This window comes from Leptodactylus fuscus, chromosome 5 (genome assembly GCF_031893055.1).
Source record: "Leptodactylus fuscus isolate aLepFus1 chromosome 5, aLepFus1.hap2, whole genome shotgun sequence".
Taxonomy (NCBI): Eukaryota; Metazoa; Chordata; class Amphibia; order Anura; family Leptodactylidae; genus Leptodactylus; species Leptodactylus fuscus.
In genome coordinates, this window is record NC_134269.1 from 116,288,413 (window position 1) to 116,308,772 (window position 20,360).

General features: G+C 41.0%; 1 protein-coding gene across 1 annotated transcript in view; it reads right to left on the reverse strand.

Moving 5' to 3' along the window:
• FBXL13 (F-box and leucine rich repeat protein 13) overlaps window positions 1–20,360 on the reverse strand; it is a 131,310-nt gene that overhangs the window by 91,921 nt on the left and 19,029 nt on the right. Inside the window, exons 7-9 of the mRNA XM_075274106.1 lie at window positions 11,976–12,080; window positions 3,786–3,881; window positions 1,040–1,175 (exon numbers count right to left, since the gene is read on the reverse strand). Of these exons, the coding sequence (XP_075130207.1) occupies window positions 1,040–1,175; window positions 3,786–3,881; window positions 11,976–12,080 (337 nt within the window). The remainder of the gene's footprint in view (window positions 1–1,039; window positions 1,176–3,785; window positions 3,882–11,975; window positions 12,081–20,360) is intronic.

Here is a 20,360-nt window from a genome sequence, read left to right on the forward strand (position 1 = left end):
TTGGGTCTTCAAGGAGACCCGAGAGGGAATGCTAGGGTGAACCTAGTATCAATCACATTATATCTGTATTTGAGAGAAGGAACAAAAAACCCTACAATAAGTTAAAGAATGAATGCTTTATTACAGCAATTGTGTATATATAGTTATAAAATGTGTATATGGGGATTGTTAGCTTTGTAATATAGTGCTGTACCATGCTGTAATCGATGCAAGAACCCAAACCAGTGTCATGTGTAAACAGGAAATTATATTCTGACATATATATTGAATGTTTGATCTGTGTATTATCAGTAATATCAGTATTTTTATGACTTTTAATAAACCAAATTTTTTACTATTAAATTCATTTTTTCACTATAAAACACTGTAGATTGAAACCAACTATTTCAAATACTAGTAAGACAGTATGAAAACTCAATCGATGGAACAAAGTTTAAAGGAATACTAAACCTTAAAACCTGCCGATAATTTCAGTCTGCTGCATTTTATATATGATCCTGGAACAGTCTTGTAGAACTCCAGCAAAGACACAAGGGTCAATCTTCTATTGATTTGTTATAGTTCAGCTGCTGACAGACTAAGGGGGTGTTCACACTTGCGCCCCCTGTGCGCCCTGTGTCATTTCGCTGGGTTCCCGTTCTAAGCTCTAGAGAAACTGGATAGGGGACAGCTTCTCAGCAATGAGTTTTAGAACCGCTGGGAAATGCATCATGGTTTTTTTGCAATGTTTTTCACAGAAAATGCACTGAGTTTCCCTCTGCTGACTTTCTGCCTCCATTATATTTATATTTGAACATTTTTTTGTGTTTTGTGTTCTTTTAATATATGAGCATAATTGAAAGTCTCACCTCATTTGAGTGACAAATGAAATTGTATTTACTGACGTAATGTACCACCTGAGTACACACTAATAATTCAGACTACAAAAGATCCACCTGCCTTTGTAAGTTCTCCATCATTTCACAACTGATTTGTGCTTTTTTTAATTTTACAAAACATATATAGCATTTCTAAACATGATAAGGATAAATACTCATACCTATGCCTTTAAAGGTAGACCAATGTAGTGTGGAACACCTGCGGAGATTTAGACGTATGACATAAGGACGACACTTTCTTAAGATGCTGATCACAAATTTGTCTTGAATGCGATGCCTTACTGAAGACAAATCGATCTACAAATATATAAAACCAATGTTCAACAATATTTAAACATTTCAACCATTGAAGGGATTAGACTAATCTAGGTATAATAGCCTCTAACATGTACCTCCAGTTATAAACAACTTTCATAGTACAGGTGAAAATAAGAAACTTTGGGATATATCTTTCTGAAGAAATAAGTTTACTTCTCCACCTTTCAGACAACGCTATTTTCTACATATTAGTCTATGCGCAGGGGAAAGAAAATAGGAGGCTCCTAGAAAAGACCCTCAAATAATTGCTGCTGTTATACACTGCTAGGTTTGTAGATAAGCTACCAGTGCACAAAATGAGGCAATATTCTCTTACCTCACCGCTCCCTTCTCCACAGAGCTCTGTGTGTGAGGCTGAATACAGGAATCTAACGTAAACAAGCAGTTAGAGAGAAGACAAGGAGCAGGAGAACAGCTTAATAAAGAAAATGACCACTTGCACAGTATTGTAAGCTGCCATTTTCTTGCAGCCAGCAGGCATGCGCAGTCGGTTTTGCTTGAGAAGTGAGGCCTAGAAGTTTGAAGCCAGCCCCCGGAAGACGCGAAGAAGACCCATTCCTGAAGAAGATGCAGATGAGTTTTTCCGCAGCACTGGGGGCGTCCCCAAATGCTGTGAGAGAACTCTCCAGCGCCACATCCATCTTCTTCAGAAACGGCCTCTTCAAGGGTCTTCTTCAGACGCTGGTGGTCAAAGTTCTAGGCCTCAGGCAGAGAGAGTTCTCTCGCAGCATTGGGGACGCCCCCAGTGCTGTTTGAGCGCTGGGGCCACCCCCAGTGCTGCGAGAGAAATCATTTGCATACCAGCGAAAACCAGATTATATACACCGAACGGCAGCCCGGAGAAGACATCTAAAGTTAGGAGAATAGCTTTTCTTAAGGCTATTCCTACGTGGTAGGCAGAAAAAAATTGAGTTTAAATGATAGGATCCTTTTAATAAGATATATTACAAAGTTTCTAATATTCATATTCATGATTCGTTTCTGAAAAGTTTTTTATTTTTTTTTGCTTTTGTATCTGGCGGTATATTTTAAAGAGGACATTTTCCTGCCTCCACCAACTCCAATTCTTAACATCTAATAATAGGCTCTGCTTCACTGATTTTGATGCAGCTGGAATTTTTTTCTCTAACTCCCTCTGTAACTCAGTTTTGGTGTCTCATGTACTACTGTCATATGGACAGTGTAAAGCATAAGCAGGCAAGAGGGTGTGATTCAGAGTTCGAATCAGAGGAGAACAGTGTCAGAGCTCAGGATCACATCCCTTGCCTGCTCCAGCTTCATACCTCCCACCTGACAGTACAGAGTATCATATGAGGTACTAAAACTAACAGCACTTATTGCTCTGGTATGTTGGAGGCTAGAGAAAAAAATCCAACTGTGCCAGAATCAGTGGAACAGTGCTTATTAAACTTTACAAAGATCTGGATTTGTTGGAGGTTATGAAGGGTCTTATTTAAGATATGATGACATGCACATGCAAAAATGATGTAATTACAAAATACATCTCATACCGCAAAAAAACAAGCCCTTATATGGCTACATCACAAGAAAAATAAAAAAAAATAGCATCTATCAATGTGCAGACAAAAATCCCAAAAATTACCAAATCATTAGAACAAAACTGGCTGTGGCAAGAAGGGAATATATAAAATGTGTGAACATATATCAGGGTTCACCCCAAATTTATAGCTTACAGGGGAAAAGAAATCAGAAGTGACCTCTCTCCCATTCCACCCCCAATCTTAGCAGCTACTGGGGATATAGTGGGGAATCTGGTGTTCCCAATGTACTCCGCACAGCTACCATATTCACTATGTGCTATTCGCTGTGCATTCACTTTTGGAATACTAGTGCTCACTACACCCCTTGAAAAATTCTTTGAGCGGTGCAGTTTTCAAAATGGGATCACACCTTAGGGAGTTCCACATTTCTTAAGTCACAATATGGGAGAAGGAGCAGCATTAATATTTGGCATAAAAGAAGCAATCTATCACATATTTTGTGTATATACTGTATAATTTACCAGCAATAATCTAGCAGTTTAGGGGTATGTTCGCACAGAGTTTTTTGTAAACTGATTTTGACGCAAAATTTGCCTCAAAAAACACCTCCTATTCATTTCAATAGGAGTCAGCAGCAGTTTTTTTCCTCTGATTTTTTCAGCTAGAGGAAAAAAAAATAACATGATCTATCTTCAGATGGATTTCGCCTTGAAAAACCCATTGAAGTCATAGTGAGGTAGAAAAAAATGCAATACGTCCCTCTAGACACATAATATAAGGACCGCTTGGTGACCAATCTCAGCTACTGATTAACTCAGTGTAATTTCTTATGTACAGAGAATGAGCAGGTAGAGAATAGTGGGGACCCAGGCAGCGTCAGAATGGGAAAGGTGGGCAGTCTTAATTTCTTTACTTGGTGCTTATTCCTGATTTATAAGACTTCATTATGTTACTTAGCTGGCAAAGACATCATTGTCCCATTTATTTTGCTTTTAGTCTTTAAAAATAACAAAGAATTGGAGAGTTTTCTGACTTTCCTTCTTTCATAGATATAACCTAATATAATGTAGTAATGTAGTGTACTTACACTATGCCAGAGTGAACTATTCTGAGTTATTATCTTCCAAGATCTGCAAACTTGGGCACTCCTTGCTAGATCAATCAAATCCATAAAGCCAAATATCTGCAAGAAAACACAGCAAAGCTTACTATGACAGCATATGGAAAATATAAAAGATGAAAAATGGGAAAAACAAAGCTAGCACAATGTTTGCAACCGCAATATGAATGTGAAGTGTATAATGGAAACATGTGCTGTCAAAAGAGGCTGTAAGGAACTTCCACATTGCCGCTAATGGAACTAAAGAAATGAAATTAGCAGTTTATAATGGGCAATGTATAAGATCTTAAATGATTAGAATTGTCTATAGGAAAAAGCAACATTGTAAGCAGCATATGTAACAAGCATTATTTGGAACTCTTAAACTTACAAGTCCTATTAATATTATAAATGTGAAAGTTTGTGAGTTTGGATGTTTGTGGGTTTGGATGTTCAGATGTTTGTTAGTCAATCACGCAAAACCCGCTCGACCGATTTGGCTGAAATTTTCCACAAACATAGTTAATACACCCCATTGCGCAATAGGCTACTTTTCGTCACAATAGCGCACATACGTTTTTCCCAGGACCCCCACAAACCCCAAACTCACATCACCATCTCTGCAATCTCACACACTTTGGACCATAGCAAGCCACAAAATTCCTATTGCCCTCTGCAGCCTCGCCCCTAACCCCACACAATCACATATACATATACTTTACCACTTTGCCCCTCCCCTTAACGATACTCCAGGAGGCTCTCTTTAACGCTCCGGAGCAGCCATGTTTGCCAACCCCCACCGCTCTGACAATCCGCGACACCGCCCACCCATGTCAATACCCCTAGGCGGTCTAATAAATGCAAAAAAAAAAACAGTTTAAAAAAAGTAAAAAAAATATTAAAAACAAAAAAAAAGGATTAAAAATTCAAATCACCCCCCTTTCCCTAGAACACATATAAAAGTAGTTAAAAACTGTGAAACACATACACGTTAGGTATCCCCGCGTCCAAAATCGCCCGCTCTACAAAGATATACAAATATTTTTCCTGTTCGGTAAACGCCGTAGCGGGAAAAATGGTCAAAAGTGCCAAACCGCCATTTTTTCACTGTTTTGATTTTGATAAAAATTTGAATAAAAAGTGATCAAAGCAATAACATTTCCTGAAAATGGTAGAACTACAAAGTACACCCAGTCCCGCAAAAAAAGACGCCCTATACATCCCCATACATGCACGTATAAAAAAGTTACAGCTGTCGGAATATGGCGACTTTTCAAAAAAAAAAATTTTTTAACAGTTTTGGATTTGTTTTTAAGGGGTCAAAATGTAACTAAAACCATATAAATTTGGTATCCCCGGAATCGTAACGAAACATAGAATAGAGGGGACATGTCATTTTGGTTGCACAGTGAACGCCGTAAAACCAAAGCCCGTAAGAATGTCGCAGAAATGCATTTTTTCTTGAAATCCACCCCATTTTGAATTTTTTCCCTGCTTCCCAGTACATTATATAGAATAATTAATGGTGGCATCATGAAGAAAAATTTGTCCCGCAAAAATTAAGACCTTATATGGCTCTGGGAGCGGAGAAATAAAAAAGTTATGGGGTTTAGAAGGAGGGGAGTCAAAAACGAAAATCAAAAAATGCCATCGGCGGGAAAGGGTTAACTTCATATACCTCTGTCCCAAAGTCACTATGTAAAGTTTCTCACAACACCGTATATATAGCGGCTCAAATACAAATTACCTTCAACACAAAAGTCTCACGTATTCTCTGAATTACAGCAAAAACAAGATACAAAGTTACATTTCATATCCCATAACTTATACACACTACGAAAACCTTACCTGCGCCTGTATATACCCACTTCTACAATCACCGCAGACGAAGTCGCGGGTACCAGCTAGTGTTACCATAAATGTCACATTAATTGATGTGTTGGATCATTTACGGTTTAAGTCATTGTTAGGAAGTGATATCCAAATGACCAAAAATGCTACAGTCAAACATTATAAATCATCTAGACCACCCCAATGTTCACACATGAGTTCAAGTTGCACCTTTTGTTATTTTTTGATAGCACCAACATATAATACAGCAGTCTACCCATATGGCACAGCAAATTTGGCAGTACATGACACAGGAATTCCCATTTTGGTATTCTTTCAGTTTATCAGCTGTGTACCTTTCCCTTGGGCCCTGCACTAAGAAGAACACTGTGTTTTAGTTTTACCTAAAGTTTTTTATTTTTTTTTCCTTAAAGAAGTCATTTGACCTACCAGCCCACCCAAGAACAAGAACAAGAATAACATATTCTTTACATTCTCTATGAAAATGCATAAAGTTTGTATGTGTCAGGAGAAAAACCTCTATGGTTTAAATCAAGTTCTTATATTAAATGGATGTTTTAAAGGGGTTTTCCGACCCTATAATGGTTTTTCATACTGACCCACAACAATCTACTGTTCTGGCAGCATCTGGGTTTTGGAAATTATAGCAAAGGGCAGGAAGTGTGTGCAGACTCTCCTAGTAAAGTCATAGGAGTGATGAACCACCTATAAAACCCATTTGATATATGGGGGCATAAGTTATATTAGGGGGGGACAGAGAACACTCTGGGTGCAAAGAGGCGCTGGTGTGGGGTGGAACTCCAAACACCCCACACCAATCAGCCATTCTGGCATCATCCGGGCTCTGGAAGCTACAGCAGTATACAGAAAGTGTGCTCAGGCATTCCTATTCAAATAATATGAGTGGTGCTGAACTTCCCCAGAACCTAGACTGTAATTTATATAATGTGGAGTTGGCGGAAAGGAAGTGGGGCTACAAGAGGGCCTGGTTTTGTTTGGAAAAAGGACATGGTTCCTACCCATAAATATTTTTGTGTGCCACCCAGGGGTGAACATAGCCTCTCTGCTGCCTATAGACCTATAGAAAAGCACGACCCTCGAAAATAATACCTGACCCAGCAATCTTGCTATCTGAGGTTCCATGAAAATCATAGACCATGTCCCTCTACTCACTTTATTTGACCCACATAAAGTATAACAGCACCTTTACTGGACCCCACACAGTATAACACCACTTTTGCTGACCCTCACACAGTAAAGTGCCCCCTTTACTAAACCCCACACAGTATATGGCCCTCTTTACTGACCTCCACACAGTATATCATCCACTTTACTGACACCCACACAGTATATTGTCCCCTTTACTGTTCCCACACAGTACATGGCCCCCTTTACTGACCTCCACACAGTATATCATCCACTTTACTGACACCCATACAGTATATTGTCCCCTTTACTGGTTCCCACACATTACATAGCCCCCTTACTGACCTCCACAAAGTATATGCTCCCCTTTACTGTCCCCCACACAGTATATTGTCCCCTTTTAAGTGTATTGCTCTCTTTCTTTTTGGCCCTTACACAGTATACTGCCCTATTTTTGGCCCCCTCACAGTGATATGTCAGTCTTGAGCTGGGGCCGAACCCAAAATTTTTGGAGTTCATCACTCACAAAGCACTATTATATTCAGGGGTTTCCTCATACCCTAGAGTATATTAAGGGGTAAACCCTGGGGAGTGAGGAAAAATAACAAACACTTATACTCATTTGTATTGTATCTTCACTGCATCCTATGGTTTCTGACATTCTCCTTGGGTCCAAAGGCCCAATCATGGGGGAAGGAGCCATGGCCTTTTTCCAAACAAAAACATGCCCCTTTTAAGAGCCTGCCACCCCCTCACTGTGCCTCCTTTCACCCCACAGTGTTCTCTGTCCCCCTAATATAAATTATTCCCACATATATTAAGTGGATTGGAGCAGCAGTTCCAAGGATGTTCAGCACCACGCATATTACTTAAATAGGAGAGCATGCACATACTTCATATATACTGCTGTAGCTACCAGCACCCGATGCTGCCAGAACAGATAATTGGTGTGGGGTTTTTGGAACTCCACCCACACAGTGCCTCCTTTCACCCAGAGTGTTTCCTTTTCCTCTAATATAAATTATGCCTCCATATATTAAATGGGTTTAACAGGTGGTTCCAGGGAAATGTAGCATAGCTCCCAGTAGCATAACGATCATGGTCACAGGGAGCGTGACTGGGCCCGGAGGGGTACGGGGCCCACAGCCAGCTGGAAATGGTTTGGGCCCAAGACCACAGAGGAAGGGGAGAGCCTTGTTTCCCAACTGCTATAGATATTGTTAATGGAAAGGTGCCTGACAGGGCCCCTTTCCATTAAATGCCAGCCCAGGGGAGGTGTATTAAAATAAAAAATTACTTATACTCACCTGTCCTGAGCTGAGCATCCGCTCCAGCGATCTTCCTGCAGCAGATGCTAAATCCTAGTGGGCTATAGGACCTTTGATGAGAATCAGACTCTTGTGTTGCGGAGCTTTCTGGATTGTACAGGACAGTGCACAAGCTGCAAGGAACGAGACTGATGGAAGGTAAGGAAGAGGAGAACATGTGCGAGAAAGGGGGGGACATGGGGGTGCAGGCAGTGTGTGAGCAAGAGGGGGGAATAGAAGTGGAGGCTGTGTGTGAGCAAGAAGAGGGAATGGGGGTGCAGGTCACCTTTGAGCAAGAAGGGGGAATGGGGGGGCATGCTGTGTGTGTGAGAAAGAGGGGGAAATGGAGGTGCAGATTGTGTGTGAGCAAGAGGGGGGATGGGGGTGCGGGCTGTGTGTGAACAAGAGGGGGATGGTGGTACAGGTTCTGGTGGGGCTGGGCACTGTTAATACATAATACTGTGTGGGAGCCATGGTGAGCACATAATACTGTGTGGGGGCCACTGTGAGCATATAACACTGTGTGGGGGCCACAGTGGAGCACGTAATACTGTTGGGGGCCACTGTGGAGCACGTAATACTGTTTCGGGACCACTATGGAGCACGTAATACTATGTGGGGTCCACTGTGGAGCATGAAATCTGTCCCAGGATTGTTTATATGCCGGGCGCTGTGCTGCTCACCGTGTTCTTGATAACTGCAGTTGTGGGTACTAAACCTGTATCTCTTTCAAGTATCTGAAATATTGCTTCTGCACCCGTAACCGCTTTTATCAAGAATTCGCTCTAGGAAGGGGGGGTAGGGGGCCCAGGACTAAAGTTTGCACCCAGGCCCACAAGACTTTAGTTACACCACTGATTACTTTACTAGAAGAGTCTGCATGCACTTCCCATCCACTGCTATAGCTTGCAGCACCAAGATGCTGCCAGAACGGCTGTCCGACCCCAACAGATCCTGTAGTCACCTGTATGAAAAATTGTTTAAGGGCCAAACAACCACTTTTAAACATATTTTCCCTTTTTAGGCCCCAACACAGTATATTGTTCACTTCCTATTTGGCCCCACAAAGTATACTTCTCCCTTCCCCCGAACGGAATATTGAACGCATTAAAAAGCGGTGGGCAATGAAACCACACAGACCCCATAGACTGTAATGGGGTCTGTGTGTTTTCTGCGCAGTGTCCGCACGAGTCATGCAGAGAGAAAAGTGCTGCAGGAAGTAGTTTTGTCTCCGCATGTCCTGATGTTATGACACTAAATAGGTTGCCGCATGGCAGATACAGCCTTGGAGCCCTCCCTCCCACACACAACTCCAACGGCTGTAGAAGTACAAGTTGAGGTTCATTTTAACACTCTTAAATTCCCACAGTTAAAAGGAATATTTATGCACTTCTTTTCTGCTGTTGTCCCATAGGTTAAATAATGGCAAGGATGATGATAGTTATTACTAGCCAACTCTGGAATGTTGGAACTTTTTATTTATTTTCACCAGAAAGTTTACTGGAAGCACAGTGTTACTAATTTCCAGATATTGCACTGCTCTACATATGTTTGTGCTGCACCACAAAGTTTATTGTATTCTATTCCTTGTTTATATGTTCTGGAAAACTTTCAATTAAACTTTAGAGAACTGAAACAGTATTATGTCAGAGAAAGAGGAGTTTCACATGGAGTTTTAAAATGAAAACAAATTTACACACATTTAAAGGAGATGTTGACCCCCTGAAATTAAAGGTTTTCCCAGGCTTAAAATATTGATAACTTATTCTTAGGATAAGTCAACATTAAGATCATCAACACTAGATTGCAAAGGAACTGACACCAGGGACCCCCACAGCTGTTTTGAAGTTGCTCTGGTAAGTTCCCCTCATGCTTCACTGGCACTGGGACATCATGTTCATTTTTCACATGGCCTGTTGGTGGCTCAGTCCCATTCAGATGAATGGGGTTGAGTCGTAATACCAAGCACAGCTACTATACAATAAAATAGGGCCCTTTTTGCTCTGTGATAGGTGCTCACACAGCAGAAGATGCCAGGCAGCAAGACGCTGCATGATGGTTAGGGGTGGTGATTGGGCCCTGGCAGTGCGATGAAGAAGATGGGGCCCAGGGAGAAAGGATAATGGTTCCTGTGACTCTGCACACAGAAGTCATCTCAGTCACCCAATGTAACCACAGTATATAAAACTAAGCTCGGTAGTTTCTTAAATAAATTACAATACAAGTGTATTGTGTAATGCAAGGATGAGCAGCGGGGCCCAACAGGGGATTCATCTGTTCTTCTGTGGGCCAAATCAAACCTGTTTATAGCTGCAATCACTAGACAAACCTCTCTCATAATTTATGGAGCCAGGACTTGCCGCAGCTATTTTGTAGACACCAAGATATCAGTTTCTCAAACTTCTTCTATTTTCAGTAGAGGCCTGTAGCATGTATTGTTTCAACAGTACACAAAGTGCCTGCCAAATTTCTATACTGAAGGAAGGCACAAAGATTGCTTTCTCTTCTACTTAACTTGTATTCCGTTCAGTGCGGGGTTTAGTATATGAATTACAGTCATTGGCTTAACACTGGGAAAATGTACGCTACTTAGGCCTAACCCTGTAAGCTAATACTATCTCTATGATTAAGTGGTTTCAAGTATTGTCATCATGATATCTCCCTAAAAGATTGCTAGTTCCATATTACCCACCCACACTCAAGACTGCTTTGTTCATTGGATAGCATTGGATAGCAGGAAGTTGGTGTTAAACATGCCATAGGCATTAACTAGCTGGCAGCCAAGTGATAATTTTCCTGGAATCTATCAGTCCAACTCCCCCACTTTAACTGGCTGCCAATGAAATTGGTAATTGTGAGCATTTCTGACACTTTGGAAATTATGATATGAGTGCCACAAGGACAGATGTGAGTGATTATGTGTGTACAGTGCTGTGTAATATGTTTCCACAATATCAACTATTAATAAATGGATATGCAGTGAGAGGCGTGCAAATGGACACTTCTAGCCAGGCTTATTAATCAGGGAGAAAGAAGGATAACATACACTAAATTCTACCTGACCGGACCATGTCTGACAAATGATGGAAACTGGCAAATTTCAGAAGAAATTTTCAACTAAAATACCTCTGTCTTAAAAATAAAAAACATCTCTACTGAGAGGCAACTTAAATCATGGGAGTTCTTTCCCCTATCACTTTATGGCAGCGTAAACCTTTTTAAAATGATTTACCTTTAAAAATAGTCATATTTATTTCACACCTATCCCATATCCTTGCCTATGATATTGTTTCACCAATTGTAAAGTATGATACTAGTGGCTAAAATTGGTTATTCTATGTTGCAGGCCCCAAAGTTCCATGGAGATACAGTAGGTTTCAATATGTATTACTATTATTTAGCCTTCCAGTTAGTATATGCACATTGGTGGATAGACCCTAATATGAGCAATATGCCTACAGCTCTGGCAAGTGTGCTAGTTGGTACATATAAAAGTGTGGTAAACTCTTCCCTTTCACAGAATTTGTTTGAAAACCATGGGCTCCCACGGAATGTCATCTTTATCTACCTTAAATTGTACCGTGTATGGGCAGGCCCAGCAGCAATAACAGCAGAAGGAAAAGCATGTGAATGGTTCTTTGGAGCAGGGAATGGAGAGTATGTACCAAAGGTAACTAGATAGTGATATCTACTGGGGGATGTAGTATGCTCAGAGGTACAGATCGCTGGAGTTACAAGCAACAATGGGAGCAATGGTTCATAGGTTGGAACAATAGAAATTGCAGGTAATCGTGACATTGCAGAATGTAAAACAATGTAAATTTTGTTAAAGATTTTAGACAATGAACAGCATAAAACTGAACAAGTACTATACCTTAAGAACAGCCCTTTGCGGAAGTTGAGAAATATCATCCTCACCTTCCCTCATGACAAAAGAACTGACATTTCCCATATCATCCATGTCACCTCTTTCCAGACGCTTGTGGAAAACAAAAGCATGAAAGAATTAATGCAAAAATGTAATCCAATCCACTAGATAGAATTAAAAACGAGATGTTTGATGGAAAATCCCAACTTTATATTCATTTAGTACAGAAATAAGGCAGTCATCTAGCTATTGTAAGACTATAGTTATATATGTTTTCAAAAATCCTAAACCTGCTGCCCTACATTTTCTCATATGTAGTGCCATTTAGGACTCACAAGTTTGGTCTGTGTTGACTTTACTGCACAGGGGACATACGCATACTCATCCTCTACTCGCATAATGGAGAATTTATGTTTGCCTATGTATATGAAAACTGTGGAACACATCAACTTTCTTTAAACATAAAACTATAACACTATAAAAAGAAAACTGTGCCTGAGATCTTCTGTAACAATAAAAGTTTTATTATGTCTATATTAAACACTTGATAGCTCACCCTATAAAACATTCATCAGGAATAGCTGCTAGAATTTAAGTGCTAGAGATTTGGCAGCTTCATCTCTACCAGAGTTTTAATGTGCTATAGAACTTGTCAGGTTGGGGGTAGTGACAGAGTATTTTACTGTTCTTCCATATTCACCTCAGTAATTCTCCTAGAACGCTTCTGTATCTAATAACAGGTATCATACATGTTCCAAATGTCAAAGGTGGACACGATTTGCACTCTTGCAAACAATTAGAAACAAGGGCTTGGTACTCTGTAACAGCGAGTGAAAGGGACCTTAAAGCGAACGTTCTGTTGTCCTGTCCGTAACATGATAGAGAAGTAGAGCGGAATTTTGTGATATACAGGTTTACATGATTTGAAGCATGTTTTCTAAGTAATGCTGGGTCCCCAAGTAGCGTAAATGCTACGATTTTGCTGTGACAGAAACACCACGGCAAATACCGTCACGTTTTATAGTACCTGCAAAGTGGAGGGGATTCTGGCTAATCCCATTCACACATTACAGAAAAGTATCTGCAGCAGACATACTGTGTTTTCAAAAACTGTTGGTGTTTTCCGCATAGGTATAGCTGAAGCAGAAAGTTCCCACAGACTTTCTGTGGAAAGCACTGCGACAAAAAGTGTGATGCATTTACGCTACAGTTTTTCCAGCAGCACTTTTTCGCTGTGGCTTGCTATGTGGGGGCCTTAGCCTAAAGGTTGGAGTAAATCCTAACGGGACTCCTAGGAGGGACAGTGGGAGTCCAGTTTACCCTACTCACACACAGTGACTGATATATACACTGTGCACACACATATACAGGGAGAGCTATCAATCACTGTGTATAGGTGGGATAAGCAGGACTCTCACTGACTTTTCCTAGGAGTTCTGTCAGGATTCAGACTACTTCATACTCCCGCAACTTCATCCTGCTGCAAATCATATAAACCTATATATCACAGAGATTACCCCTCTACTTCTCTCATATCCTATTTTCAGATAGGGAGCTATAAATCACTTCACAGATTTGCTTTACGTAATAATGAGGAACATTTTCCACAACAAAAGAAGAAAATCAAATCTGGAAAGATAATCTTTGAGCTGTGGGAAGTCATTTAACATTCTATCCAGCAGTTTCTGAGTCATCCTGGTCTCCTACCTTGAAACAGATATTAGATGGCACTACTAACTATTGCCATTCCTCACTAACACTTGTCTATATAAAAGTGCACATCAGATAGATATTAGTGTTAAGGGGAGGTAGGACTATTCCCAATATTTTTCTGCCAAGTAAATCAGGATTGGAAAATCCTTTAGTTTCTCTGGCAAATAAGTCGCCAGAGGCATCACCTGACAGCTGCTTACCGCCCTCTCTCTATTGTGGTAGACATGCAGGTACCACACAATTGAACATGTATGAGATGATAGACAGAGCTTTTGGATAAACACCAGTTAGCTTGTGTATGACCAGGTTAAGAGTCAGTGTTCACTGTAATTCTAGTTATGAAACATAAAATTACAATGAGGGGTCATCCTATCCATATGACAGATCGTACACAGAGGTTTGATTTCAGTGAATGAATGAATGAATATACAGTATATATATATATATATATATATATATATATATATATATATATATATATATATTGTGGGGGAGGTAGGCTCAGCGGTAGCAGCAGCGGACCCAGACAGTCAGAGACAGACACCAAAATCAGTTTGAACAGGGTTTTAGCCCTGTGCGTTTATTTTGCAAAAAGGTTTAAAGGTGCTGGCAAACAAAATAAACAGGCCTTTACTTCAGGCAAAAACAAACACAAATACCTGCCCGGCTAGGCGACTAACTACACAGAAGCAATCTGTCTATACGTGTGGCTTGCTTCAACCACACGGACAAAACAAAGCAACAAAAATACAAGCTGTGGAGCACCCACTGGTCTCACCAGTTTTCAGTTAGGATGGACAGGACCTGGCTCCACCACCCTCCCCCAGGAACTGCCCAGGACAGAAGTCTGGAGAGGCTTTATAGGCCTGTGATTAGGCCTAACTGTTCCCACCTGTACACGACAGCTCCTTCCTGCATTAGGATGAGAAGAGGTTAACCTGCTAGATGCCTTGCTACAGCTATTGAAGCCCTCACTCACCACACATATGAGAGGACTCTGGGGGAGGTATAGCGTCCTTCCAGGACTTTTCCTGTCATTTTCTTACAATATATATATACACACACACACACCCAACCAGTCAGAGGTAGGAACACAAAAGCTGTAGCAAACAGGTTTATTTAAACAAAACATCAAAATAAATAAACCTTGACTTCAGGCAAGCAAAATAAAATAAAACACAGCTTTAACTTCATGCAAAAACCAATGTGAAACAAAACCCTGCTTGTCTGAGCGCTAACTAAAGAATAAGTACTAACTGTACAGGTGGCTTACTACCAGCCACAAGAATCAACAAAAAAAACACAATACCGTCTCTGCAGACTCACAGTGTTAGGACAGACCCAGGTACTTCCTCTCGCTCTCAGGATCTGCCCTGATTTATATATATACTAGCAGTTACCCGTGACTTCGTCTGCGGGTTGGCGGTGGCGCTGAACCACTTATATGCATGAAATCGCTGCTCCAGTTTCATGTCCCCTATCTCTGCTTCCAGTTTCATGTCCCTCCATGTCTGCTTCCAGTTTCTTGTCCCCCCATCTCTGCCTCCAGTTTCATGTCCCCCGATGTCTGCTCCCAGTGTCATGCCCCCCCATGTCTGCTTCCAGTTTCATGTCCCCCTATCTCTGCTTCCAGTTTCATGTTCCCCCATGTCTGGTTCCAGTTTCTTGTCCCCCCATCTCTGCCTCCAGTTTCATGTCCCCCCATGTCTGCTCCCAGTTTCTTGTCCCCCCCATCTCTGCCTCCAGTTTCATGTCCCCCAATCTCTGCTTCCAGTTTCATGTCCCCCAATCTCTGCCCCCAGTTTCATGTCCCCCTATCTCTGCTTCCAGTTTCATGTTCCCCCATGTCTGGTTCCAGTTTCATGTCCCCCAATCCCTGCCCCCAGTTTCATGTACCCCCATCTCTGCTTCCAGTTTCATGTCCCCCCATCTCTGCCTCCAGTTTTGTGCCTCAGTGTCATGCTGTTCTCTTTCCTGCAGTTTTCTGTCCCCAGTTTCATAGGCCCCTTAGATTATGTCCCCGTTGGATGTGTAACACAAATAAATAGTTGTACTCACCTTCCCATGCTCCCTCGCCGCTCTCTCTGCTCGCTCACTCCACTGACGCCGGCACCCACTGTGTCTTTGTGCGACGCAGAAAAGGTGAACGGATGGACTCTACATGCCTGGTTCCCACCGTGAAGCATGGAGGAGGTGCTGTGATGGTGTGGGGGTGCTTTGCTGGTGACACTGTTGTGGATTTATTCAAAATTGAAGGCATACTGAACAAGCATGGCTACCACAGCATCTTGCAGCGGCATGCTATTCCATCCGGTTTGCATTTAGTTGGACCATCATTTATTTTTCAACGGGACAATGACCCCAAACACACCTCCAGGCTGTGTAAGGGCCATTTGACCAAGAAGGAGAGTGATGGGGTGCTACGCCAGATGACCTGGCCTCCACAGTCACCAGACCTGAACCCAATCAAGATGGTTTGGGGTGAGCTGGACCGCAGAGTGAAGGTGAAAGGGCCACCAAGTGCTAAGCATCTCTGGGAACTCCTTCAAGACTGTTGGAAGACTATTTCCTACCTCTTGAAGCTCATCAAGAGAATGCCAAGAGTGAGCAAACCAGTAATCAAAGCAAAAGGTGGCTACTTTGAAGAACCTAGAATATAAGACATATGTTCAGTTGTTTTACACTTTTTTGTTAAGTATATAATTCCACATGTGTTAAGTCATAGTTTCGATGCCTTCAGTGTGAATCTACAATTTTCATAGTCATGAAAATCCAGAAAACTCTTTGAATGGGAAGGTGTGTCCAAACTTTTGCTCTGTACTGTACATACATATATATGTATATATATATATATATATATATATATATATATATATATATATATATATATAATCAATGGGAGTTTTAATAGATTTATGACAGTTCTGATAGCGCAGCAGACACTACTGACAAACACCAATGGTAGTGTGAATATCCCTTTAACTTCTTATCTCTGAAGACAAAAAACATACTAGTGCATCTTGATAAATTAGAATATCATCAAAAAGTTATTTTTTTTTTTTTTAGTAATTCAATTGAAAAAATGAAACATATATTATATTGTGTCATTACAGAGTGAACTTTTCCAAGTGTTTGTTTCTGTTACTGTTGATGATTATGGCTTACAGCCAAGGAAAACCCAAAAGTCATTATATCAGAAAATTAGAGTATTATATAAGACCAACTGTAAACAATTATTTAACACAGAAATGTAGGCCAAATGAAAAGTCTGTCCAGTAAATGCCCTCAATACTTAGTCAGGGCTCCTTTTGCATGAATGACATCATCAATGTGGCATGGAGGCGATCAGCCTGTGGGACTGCAAAGTTGTTATGGAAGGCCAGGTTGTATGATAGCAGCCTTCAGCTCATCTGCATTGTTAGGTCTGTGTCTCTCATCTTCCTCTTGACAATACCCTATAGATTCTCTATAGGGTTAATATAAGGTGAGTTTGCTGGCCAATCAAGCACAGTGATACTGTGGTTATTAAACCAGGTATTGGTACTTTTGGCAGTGTGGACAGGTGCCAAGTCCTGCTGGAAAATGAAAATTCCATCTCCAAAAAGCTTGTCAGCAAAGGGAAGCATGAAGTGCTCTAGAATTTCCTGGTAGATGGATGCATTGACTTTGGTCTTGATAAAACACAGTGGACCTACACCAGCAGATGACATGGCTCCCCAAACCATCACTGGTTGTGGAAACTTCACACTAGACCTCAAGCAGCTTGGATTGTGTACAGCAGACTCTCTACTCTTCCTCCAGACTCTGGGACCACAATTTCCAAATGAAATGCAAAATTTACTTTCATCTGAAAACACCTTTGACTACTGAGCAAGAGTCCATAACTTTTTGATGATATTCTAATTTACTGAGATGCACTAGTAAAAGAAACAAGACAGAACAAGAACTAATAGCTATTTTAGGTATATCAAATGTGAAAGGTAAAATAGGGAAGAGAAAATAAACCTAAAAAATGATTGCTCTAAGCACTTACTTTAGCTATTCAAAAGTTATATAACTGCCAAAAAAAACCAGCAGAGTTGTGTCTTAGTTACAACAAGCCAAAGTATGCTTCTCTACTAATGACTGTTGAGGAAATGTTATATTAGAGCAATATGTAGAACACAAATAATTGAAATATGCTGCAGCAGACCACAAAGCGAAGGCAGCGTTTCAAAGGATATTGACTTTGTCACACAGTACAGTGTGATTCAAATCGGTTGAAAAATAGAAATAGTTAAGGTTTGGAGACATTCAGAAACATGACGTAATAACACCTGCTTAGGATTACCAAATATAACTCTGCACTCTGAATTTTAGCTATTGATTTATACAATTGAAAACACTGTGCCACTAATGTTCTGTAGTACGCCATGGTTTTCCACAATGAGCAATGTGTGCTAGCTGTCAATATTTGTAGGCGTCCTTTGAAAATAGCCCAAACAGCTGTTGACTAACAAACTAGAATAGATTTCATCTGTTCGTTTCCATATGTGATGACTATACACAGAATGCATAATCTTCTCATCCACAAATATATTTGAAGTTACTTAACTAAACAAAAACATTGTATAATAAAAACTAAACTAGGACTAGATATATAAAGACGTGGTATAACATGTATACATAAAAAAGCCAGATGTTTTTCTTGATAATGTGTCATTTACTAGAACAGTGTAAACTAAATAGGCTATGCTACCAATGATACTTTTCAATGGTCAGTCAACAGTTACAAGATACATGTGGCCTGTGGCTGACATGTAATGAAAAAATACTATTAAAGAATGGCTTAGTCATAAACATAATCTATGTTTTATATAGTTGAGAATCTCTTTGCAACCACTTTCACATGCAAAGTTGTCCATACACATTAGATATACACTCACCGGCCACTTTATTAGGTACACCATGCTAGTAACGGGTTGGACCCCCTTTTGCCTTCAGAACTGCCTCAATTCTTCGTGGCATAGATTCAACAAGGTGCTGGAAGCATTCCTCAGAGATTTTGGTCCATATTGACATGATGGCATCACACAGTTGCCGCAGATTTGTCGGCTGCACATCCATGATGCGAATCTCCCGTTCCACCACATCCCAAAGATGCTCTATTGGATTGAGATCTGGTGACTGTGGAGGCCATTGGAGTACAGTGAACTCATTGTCATGTTCAAGAAACCAGTCTGAGATGATTCCAGCTTTATGACATGGCGCATTATCCTGCTGAAAGTAACCATCAGATGTTGGGTACATTGTGGTCATAAAGGGATGGACATGGTCAGCAACAATACTCAGGTAGGCTTTGGCATTGCAACAATACTCAATTGGTACCAAGGGGCCCAAAGAGTGCCAAGAAAATATTCCCCACACCATGACACCACCACCACCAGCCTGAACCGTTGATACAAGGCAGGATGGATCCATGCTTTCATGTTGTTGATGCCAAATTCTGACCCTACCATCCGAATGTCGCAGCAGAAATCGAGACTCATCAGACCAGGCAACGTTTTTCCAATCTTCAATTGTCCAATTTCGATGAGCTTGTGCAAATTGTAGCCTCAGTTTCCTGTTCTTAGCTGAAAAGAGTGGCACCCGGTGTGGTCTTCTGCTGCTGTAGTCCATCTGCCTCAAAGTTCGACGTACTGTGCATTCAGAGATGCTCTTCTGGCTACCTTGGTTGTAACGGGTGGCTATTTGAGTCACTGTTGCCTTTCTATCAGTTCGAACCAGTCTGGCCATTCTCCTCTGACCTCTGGCATCAACAACGCATTTCCGCCCACAGAACTGCCGCTCACTGGATGTTTTTTTCTTTTTCGGACCATTCTCTGTAAACCCTAGAGATGGTTGTGTGTGAAAATCCCAGTAGATCAGCAGTTTCTGAAATACTCAGACCAGCCCTTCTGGCACCAACAACCATGCCACGTTCAAAGGCACTCAAATCACCTTTCTTCCCCATACTGATGCTCGGTTTGAACTGCAGGAGATTGTCTTGACCATGTCTACATGCCTAAATGCACTGAGTTGCCGCCATGTGATTGGCTGATTAGAAATTAAGTGTTAACGAGCAGTTGGACAGGTGTACCTAATAAAGTGGGCGGTGAGTGTATTTTGGTGCATTTGGTGTTACCAGGGAATCCTGACCATCCCTTTGAAGAGGTTGCCAGGGGTAGAAAATATTTGGAATGTTGGATCCTTTGTTCTACAAGTACCCCTTGTTTAGTGAAAGAAAAATCCACATTGGTCACAGAAATAACTTGAATCTGACAAAATTAATAATAAATAAAAATTCTATGAAAATGAACAAATGAAAGTCAGACATTGTTTTTCGCTTCAACAGAATTTTTTTCTAAAAATAAAACTCATGAACAGGCCTGGACAGAGATGCTCAATAGGATTTAGGTCAGGGCTCATAGAAGGCCACTTCAGAATAGTCCAATGTTTTCCTCTTAGCCATACTTGGGTGTTGTTAGCTGTGTGTTTTGGGTCATTATCCTGTCGCAATACCCATGCCCTGCGACTGAGACCAAGCTTTCTAACACTGGGCAGTACATTTCTCTCTAGAATCTCTTGAGATTTCATTGTACCCTGCAGAGAGTCAAGACACCCTTTCCCAGATGCAGCAAAACAGCCCCAGAACATAAC